This window comes from Eleutherodactylus coqui, chromosome 13, assembly GCF_035609145.1.
Source record: "Eleutherodactylus coqui strain aEleCoq1 chromosome 13, aEleCoq1.hap1, whole genome shotgun sequence".
Classification (NCBI taxonomy): Eukaryota; Metazoa; Chordata; class Amphibia; order Anura; family Eleutherodactylidae; genus Eleutherodactylus; species Eleutherodactylus coqui.
In genome coordinates, this window is record NC_089849.1 from 71,483,418 (window position 1) to 71,492,810 (window position 9,393).

The 9,393-nt window shown below is 47.4% G+C and overlaps 1 protein-coding gene across 1 annotated transcript; it reads right to left on the bottom strand.

Moving 5' to 3' along the window:
* LRRC59 (leucine rich repeat containing 59) lies at positions 1-8,015 on the bottom strand. The gene is made up of 8 exons (XM_066586398.1): positions 7,920-8,015; positions 5,745-5,853; positions 3,621-3,680; positions 3,358-3,516; positions 3,163-3,267; positions 2,367-2,439; positions 2,105-2,287; positions 1-800 (listed from the first exon to the last, which is right to left on the bottom strand). The coding sequence occupies exons 2-8, from the start codon at positions 5,847-5,849 to the stop codon at positions 559-561; spliced, it is 927 nt and encodes a 308-aa protein (XP_066442495.1). The 5' UTR covers positions 5,850-5,853; positions 7,920-8,015; the 3' UTR covers positions 1-558.
* Between the last annotated feature and the right edge of the window lie 1,378 nt (positions 8,016-9,393).

Consider the following 9,393-nt stretch of genomic DNA (forward strand, 5'->3'; position numbering starts at 1 on the left):
TAGACAGGGTGTTGTTTATTATTTGTTCGTAGAAATTCGGGATCCATTGGAATCAGAAGGCAACATTATGGCGTCTTACAAAACCTCACGCTGTTACATCACAGTTACTGTTAAAGCCATCAAGAGCAGTTTGGTTACAAGCACTTAACTCAAAATGATGTGGAGAACCTGAGTTGAAGATGAACAGGAGCGGACGAGGGGCGGTTGGCAGTGGAATCCATTTTTTTTTTTTTTGAAGCAGAGTAATGCTTAATCCATATAAAAATATAGAGGGTCATTCTATATGTGATCTATATACACACAATGTGACTGTTTAGTACCAATCTCTGCCAACAAGAAAGGCCATAGAAATGTTGCAGGACAGCCAGCACCCCCCTAATACTGAGCAAGTAAAAACCTAGAGTCTTCACCCCTCTCTTATAACAAAACCCCTCTTTAAGACATTAGGAATTGATGAACGGAATACGTCGTCTTATTAAATATATAAAATACTTAAAGAGTAGCGTGGAGGAGCCCCCCAGACTTCACACACCCTTCTCATCACCAATGTCTCTACTGTTACTGCCAGGAGCCGAGCTGAAGAACACTCTGCAGTATATGGCAGCCCCTCACAGTTCTCACGGTTTCATCATACACTGTGTTGACGCTGGCGCACAGGCTCTGACTCTGCAGCTGCGTGTAGCGGCACGCTACTATACTTCCTGCGAGCATCATCAATACAACCATAATCGTCCACATCACTGCGCCGAGCCTCGAGCTCTTCCTCGGTTTTTGCTTTTTTGAAGGCTTACTAGAGATTTCTGCAAAGAAAATACAAGGGCATTAGTAAGAAGGAATTTAAAGGAACAGCAGCACCCCAGCTCTATAAACTATTCTACCTTGGTTTTTTGGCGCTAGGATTAATTAACGTGGAATTGCCATTCGCCATGTCAATCCTTAGGTCAGCATGAATTGGACTGTCAATGGTCAATTTATTCATATTGGAGGAATAAACTGAACACACAGTTAAAAGATGCCCTAGGATTGTTATTTCGAGCATTTGTTAACCCTTTCAAATCCCTGCCACCCACACACTCCCCAGCTCTTATTTTGGGTGGAAAAGCACATTCTGGATTACTCAACAGAAACACATAAAAATAAAAACTGTCATGATGGTTCTAGTAGCAATTTTTACATACATTTATATAAGACGATGCTATTCATTTCTAATTTCTCTAATGACAGATATCCCTGTAATACAGTGCCATATAGAGGCATCCTGTAACTGCATACAATGTGTATAGCGTATGTTTCTAGCACTATGCAGGACAACGCTCCGATATCAGAGGCTGTCCCGCGTGTGTATATTACACTATGCAGGACAGCGCTCCGATATCAGAGGCTGTCCCGCGTGTGTATAATGCACTATGCAGGACAGCGCGCTGATATCAGAGGCTGTCCTGCATATGAATATTACACTATGCAGGACAGCGCTCCAATCTCAGAGGCTGTCCTGCATATGTATATTACACTATGCAGGACAGCTCTCCAATATCACAGGCTGTCCTGCATATGTATATTACACTATGCAGGACAGCATTCCAATGTCAGAGGCTGTCCTGCGTATGTATATTACACTATGCAGGACAGCGTTTCGATGTCAGAAGGCCCCCGGCTGCAATGATACCTGCACAGCTCCCTACGATCTCATCATGACGGGGGCGTACGGGAACCTGGGACAGTAGTCGGGGGATTTGAATGCCGCTGTCAGAAATGATGGCGGCATTTAAATGGTTAACAGCTCCACTGAGCCACACAGTTTATCAGAGCTGTTGCGGGCGGGCGCCAGCTGTAACAGCCAGCACCTTTGTTGCATCGAGCGAGATCACCCGGCGATCTCCCTTCATACATAGCCTGAATGTGCAGGATGTAACTGCACATCCTATAGTGTTAAGGGTTAGAAAAGATAAGCTGCAAGTGGCTGACTGACAAGGTGGCTCATCTAGATGAGACTTCCCCTTTAACACAGAGACGTGAATGATGAATGCAGCCCTACCCTATACAAACTATTAGAAAGGCAGAATATATAACACCCTGTATGGTAACTGCTGGTTGTCAGACTCACTGTGATTGTCGGAAGGTGCAGTTTCTTTGTTCTTCTTCTTTTTCTTCATCTCTTGCTGAGCTGCCTGGAGAGCATCATAGTCCCTCCTCTTGCGCGCTTTTTGTTGAGCTTTCTGTTTGCGCCGCTGCTCCCGCTCCTTCTCCTCTTTTTGCCGCTGCTCAGCTTCACGCTTCTGTTTCAGAGCTACAATAAATAAACATGTTCACACCGGAAAATGGGACCGAAACCAGACAACAATCCCCTCTGAACTGCATGAACAAACCTTGCTCTTCCAGAAGTTTGCGCTGCAAATCTTGTTCCTGCTCGGCCTGGACGACTTTCATGTACTGCAAAACCTGATCAAATATTGAATGCAAGAAAATTCACATTTTAGATTTATCAAAAGGATACGAGATCTAGGCACCGATTTATCAAGTCAGGCATTTCCTACTCCGGTCTTGATATAAACTGCGCCGGAGTTGCATGGGGACAATTTTTTTTTCTTTTATATTTGGCGCATCAAACGACACTTCCTGTGTCAGAAATGTATGCCAGCTACAAGTATAGACTTGCTACATAATTTACGCCAGTTTCTGAGAAGAGCAACAAACAAAACACTACATGTAAAACCATCATAAGGAGGGTCATATATATATATATATATATATGGCCTTATAGTCTATTCATTAACCCTTTGCAATCCAATTTTGGATTCATGGTTTCCTAGGGGGCTTTCTCTTTCTGCCATTATACAATGGCGCCATCTGTTGGCTAGAGTCAGTTCTGCGGTATGTGACATGCTAGAGAGGCCCCCGACAACAGAGCGGCCAGTAATCTACCCTGCCGGACGTCTTTCAACATCGGAGCTGTACAGCCTTCAATCAGAATGTCTTTAGACGTAAGACAGTGGATTGGAAAGGGTTAATGTCAGGGCACATTAAACCCACAGGCGAAAATACAATACAGGGAGAAAAGTTAGTGAAAACTTTCAGAAACTTATAAAAGTTCAGAAAGTGTAAAAAGTCATCATCAACATCTCCCAATTACCATAAAGGTACAAGGTACAGCTTCGTACTCACCCGCTGGGCACACTCTTTACACTGCTTTTCATCCAAGCAGTCTCCGGCTGCTTTGGCCAGAGCAGGGTTCAGGGGATTATCTTTCAGGTCCAACCACTTCAAGCTCTATGTGAGAATAAGACGTGACACACGAGTGTTACAGCGCTGTAGACAGTCACATTACATCGACCAATTCCAATGTTTGCACGCGCTTACCTTGAGCTGAGCGAAGGTGGCCGGCAGCTCTGCTATACGGTTCTGGAGCAGGTCAAGGTGCTGTAGGTTCACCAGCCGGCCAAACTCAGTGGGAAGCTGTACCAACTGATTCTTGCTGAGATCCAACCTCACAATGTGAGTGAGAGAGCAGAAGTCACCCTGGAAAGGTAGTAGAGTTGTGAGCGCTATTTTACTGTATTTCTATTGGTCTGGTCACCACTACGGTCATAATACACAAAGTTTCTTGCTATAAAGCGTCTTACCGGTAACGCAGTCAACTTGTTGCAAGAAAGATCCAACACGGTTGCCTTGGGAATAGCAGCCTGAAAGCAGAAAACACAAAAAAATGGATGAATGACAAATAATTCCAAGTAAGGAATATTCCAGGAAAAACAAAGAAAAGCTCCATTATACAGCGGCCCAAGACTCGCCTAGCCGGCCCCTTATTCTGTCAGCTCTACCATTTTCATACTTTACTGGTGAGATATTCTAGTATTACCGTGTTTCCCCAAAAATAAAAGCTTGTCATACATTAAGTTTTGCCCCAAAAGAGGCACAGGGTCTTTTTTTCGGGGGCTGTCTTATACTCACCTAGCAAGCGCAGTGCGGGTCCCTCCCGCTGGCCTGTGGCACTCCAGCAGGCTTCCATGTAGTCCTCAATGTCGATGGACTTGAATACCCCGCCTCCAGCAAGCGATTGTTCTGATTGGTTCAGGTGCACTGCCTCAGCCAATCAAAGCCGGCGTTCAATGAACCAATCAGAGCCATTCAATGATGTCATTCAATGAATGGCTGGGATTGGTTCATCGAGTGGCGACTCTGGCTGAGGCGGTGCTCCTGAACCAATCAGAGCAATTGCTTGCTAGAGGCAGGGTATTAAAGCCCAGTCACCAACAAGAGATGCTGTCGGCATTGAGGACTACACAGAAGCCTGCCGAAGTGCCGCAGCACAGAGGGCGGAACCAGAACAACACCTGCTAAGGGAGTAGTTTTTTTTATTCATGTAGTGTAGCTAAGACTTATTTTCGAGGTAGGGCTCATATTTCAAGCCCTCCCCAAAAATTAGGGTACACTTTGCATTTAATTAGGGCATCCAAATAAAAATGGACGATTCCCCATTATGGATTCTATACAAGTGAGGCCTGGACAAAACTACGTCAGATCTAAATGCGAACTTGCAAAAGCTTAAAAGGCAGCAATGACCCAAGTAGTCACAAGTTTCATGACCCGATATCACGCTCAGCCGTGTGAAAAAGCCCAAGAAAGATAGGGCAAGTCCTATCTTGTCACGTACGCAGTATTAACAGGTAAGAATCCCACTCCGTGACAATAACAGTGCCATGTGCTTAAAGGGGTTGTCCCGCGCCGAAACGGGTTTTTTTTTTTTTTTAACCCCCCCCCCCCCCCCCCCCCCGTTCGGCGCGAGACAACCCCGATGCAGGGGTTAAAAAAACAACCCGCACAGCGCTTACCTGAATCCCGGCGGTCCGGCGTCTTCATACTCACCTGCTGAAGATGGCCGCCGGGATCCTCTGTCTCCGTGGACCGCAGGGCTTCTGTGCGGTCCATTGCCGATTCCAGCCTCCTGATTGGCTGGAATTGGCACGTGACGGGGCGGAGCTACACGGAGCCGGCATTCTGCACGAGCGGCCCCATAGAAGACTGCAGAAGACCCGGACTGCGCAAGCGCGGCTAATTTGGCCATCGGAGGGCGAAAATTAGTCGGCTCCATGGGAACGAGGACGCTAGCAACGGAGCAGGCAAGTTAAAAACTTTTTATAACTTCTGTATGGCTCATAATTAATGCACAATGTACATTACAAAGTGCATTAATATGGCCATACAGAAGTGTATAGACCCACTTGCTGCCGCGGGACAACCCCTTTAAGGCCTTACCCTCACATTTTTGTGCTTGTGTTTACATTGGTCAATTAACTGGCCGGACCCAGAAAAAACACAAACCTTTGTACTACTGCTTTCGCCTCTGCGCTGTCCTGTCCGTTTACACAGGGAGAGCGTAAGGCGAGTGCACAGTAGGGCGGGGCAGGAGCGCTGGACGTCAGTGAGATTGTCCTATCCGTCACAATTAGGACCTGTTCACACTGCCGGATGTTCATCCATGACACACTTCCCGATTGTCGTTCAGTTACTGCATGCAGAAACCCGAATGACGTATCGTTCCGTGTAAACACTTGTGAAGGACTGCCTGCTAGCTATGAATGGTACAGGAGGGCCAGAATGATGCCCGGCCGCTCCACCTCCATTCACCGGAATGAGCTGTCCGGGACCTGTTGCCTAACGGGTGGTCCCATGTAAAAGGCCCCCCTCTAGCTGTGCATGTAAAGAGTCCAGGCGAGCTGGCAAGGACTCCAGAAGTCGCTACGTACCAGTTCCCGTACTGGAATCTCACTCATATCACATAAGCTTAAATCCAGCTCATTTCCATCCACTTTCTCCCTCAGGTTTCCGGCTTTTCCAGGAGCTCGCGACATCTTCCTGCATAAAACAAAATATGGAAGGTAACTGCACACGGCGTGGACTTACGGCGGAATTTCCACAGCGAAATCCTACGTGTCACATATGGATTTTATCACCTTATGCATCACAAAGGGCGACATCGACGGCAATGATCTACAGAAAGAATTGTGTAGCTGCGGATTTTAAAATTCACACCGCAAGTCATTTTTTGTATGGAAAGCGTGCGGGTGAGACTTGTGCAAATAAGGGAGATGGAACAATACCTCTGCAGCGCCACCTAATGGATGGCAGCATTCCTGTGAATCAATGTGCAACCTTTTAACAAGTTTGTTAAACAACGATTGGGAATAGGAAACCAAGCCAGAATCCATACACAGACAGCTGTTTCGGGGTGTTTGCTCCTCATCAGTGTGCAGTAGGTTTCTGGTTTGGCTGGTGAGAGGCCTGCGACGTTGGTCAGGAGGGGTGTCGTGTCTCCTTAAGGAGAGCACCCAAAAAGTGTGTGGAGACACCTAGGGGTGAGTGGGTCAGGAGATGGCATATTCACTAGTTTGAACAATGATCATTTCGTGTAAAAGGACCTTTAGATCAGGAACGCTATCTTTTCTCCTTAGGGAGAGCACCTAGACGGTGAGTGAGGAGACTTATAAGGCCATTCATGGTCCTCTGGCTAATATGCAAATAAGGGAGATGGAACAACACCTCTGCGGCACCACCTATTGGAAGGCAGCATTCCTGCAAGTCAATGTTAGACTCCTTATACAAGCCTTGTAACAATGACTGGGAGTTGAAAGCCAAGTGGAGTCTGGCTTTGCTTTTAATTCACAGTCATTGCTACAAGGCTTGTATAAAGAGTCTAACATTGACTTGCAGGAATGCTGCCTTCCAAGAGGTGGCGCTGCAGAGGTATTGTTCCGTGTCCCTTATTTGCATAGGACCTTTAGATATCACATTCTCTGACAAGCAGGGTGGGCTGCATACCTCTATGCCCCTTATAGATGGCACGATTGTCGCTGCACGAGTGAACGAGCCAGAGAAGTCCCCACCAGCCTGTTCAGACGGGCAGATTCATTCTTGACTTGTTCACCCTATGTGAAACGCTGAGCGGGGGTGTTTAAACGCAACAACAAGCGAACGCGCCAACGATCAGTTTTTGCAGGACTAAAACTGAACAAGAAGCGAACGCTTCCCGTACGCCCGCTTGGCTCGGGTTTAGACTGAACGATTACTGATAACTTTCGCTACTTTTAATGATTTTTGAACGATAATCGTTCCAGTAGAACGCACCTTTAGTCAGTCCTGCTAATCCCACCGCTGGTTTTGTTCTTGCTTTAGCCCACTCCCCCAGTAACTCAGTCCTATTGCATTACCAAGAGAGCAGTCCCCCCCACCCGGTGTCACTCATCACAGCCACCAATGACACCGGGCAGCGGAGACCTCCAACTGAGGTCATCTGGGACTCTTACTATTGGATAGGTGATCAATAGTCCGCCGCTCGGGATGCCTGATGACAGCCGTGCCCGCTGTCAGTGCTGAAGCAGGTAACACTGCATCAACGGAACGGTCTGCAGTGCCAACCGGGTCGCTACAATACAGTCAGCGGGCATCGCGAGCGGCGGACCCCCCAATCAACTAGTGATAACCCATCCTGGTCAGCAATAGTATAAGTTCTGGAAACCCCCTTTAACTATCCTCCATGAGAACTTTCACCCCCTCCCACCCCCCCATCGGCTTTAAATCTCATGTCCGCTATTGGCCATTGCTCGCCAGTTGATTGACACATCTGGACAAGCATCTTCCATCCCCCTCCGGCATTTATTGGACTATTCTTGTACTTCCCCTACAATAACCCACATGACTGACCATCCGGGGGCTCTGATTGAGGAGGGGCTATTCAGATATGACAGTCCCTTTAAATCACTACAACTGAAAGGGGCAAATACAGCCCCTCCCTGAGCTGCTGGCCACATTATAAGACTCTGCTACAGAACAGACCTCACTAACCAGCAGCAGCCACCGCACTGTCATGGCAGCAGTGGTGTCCCTGCACTGCCTGCCCTCCAGCCCCTCCATGCTGCACTCACGTTAGCACACGACAGCACTGCTCACCCTCTCCTTGCAGATGTGCAGCCGCTTCCTCATCCACGTCACATCTCCACTGTCCAAACCAGAGAGACGGCTGCGGGACAGACACTGCAGCCGTGACGGGGGAGCAGGAGAAGTGCGGGGCGCGCCACCTGCTGGCCGGAGGGGATATCGCCTGGAATGTCTTCAGGCCACATCAGCATATAGTTACCCTCAAACCGTTCATGAGGGCTCATTCACAGGGGTGGCAATGCGCTCCATAATACGGACAGCTTTACCCCTTACACGACGTAATTTAATAGCGTATGGCGCGTGCATGATACGCAGTCAACGGAATCAATGAAAGCACATTGATATTGATCACTTCACACTTACGTATAAAAGAACGCATGTTCCATTTTACCACACGATAGAGCCCTATTATTCTCTATGGGTGCGTAATAAACGCTGTACATACGCAATTACATTGCATATATGTGGCGTTTATACGCAACAACAGGAAATAAAAAAACAAGGAAGACTGCGCATAACCGTGCGTGAGATACACTGCTGTGTGCATAAAAAATGGCTGCCTTACACAGTGATAGGTCGGTCACACAGCGGTAAAGCGCGGCGTTACATATGCAGCATTTTACAACACGCTCGTCCGAGCCGACCTCATGGACACGACTTATTTTGGCTATAAGGACGATTTCTGTGGATTTTCATCTGAGGGCTTGTATGAGGGCTTATTGTTTTGCGTGGTACCATTTTTGGGTACATATAGTGTATTTAGGGGCGTAACTAAAGGCTCAGGGGCCCTGATGCAAAACGTGAGCTGGGGCCCCCCCTCTATCTGTATCTGTACCCGTACCCATACCTAAACCATGCTGCACAGAGGCATAACTTGAAGCTCCTGAGCCCCAATGCAAAACCTGCAACAGGGCCCCAACTATAATGCTTTATTCATAGTACAGGGCTCCCTATATGGAGAAGAGAGGCCTTATGGGCCCCCTAAGGCTCCTGGGCCCGGGTGCAACCGCATCCCCTGCACCCTCTATAGTTACGCCTCTGAGTGTATTGTATAACTTGTATTCAGCGGGGAGGATTACACAGCAGCCTGCCACACCGCCAGGGAGACCATCGCGCCGGGGACATAGACGCCGGCTGAGAGGGGAGTATTGCGGGGTTTTTTTCTTACTTGAGTATAAGCCGAGGGGGGCTTTTTCAACATAAAAAATGTGCTGAAAAGGTCGGCTTATACTCGAGTATATCTGGGAGTTTGTTCAATTTATTGTACAGGACGTTACAGATATGTGTTTTTTCAAAAAAAATTTTATACAAATGGGAAGGGCACAAAAAGGTTTTTTTTGTTTGTTTTTTCACAATATTTTTTACAGTTATTTCCCTGTAGGGGGCGTGAACCATAAAAGCTGTTTTTTAACTGCAATGCAATATCACGTACAATAGTGATTACATGCCATGGCAGGCCTG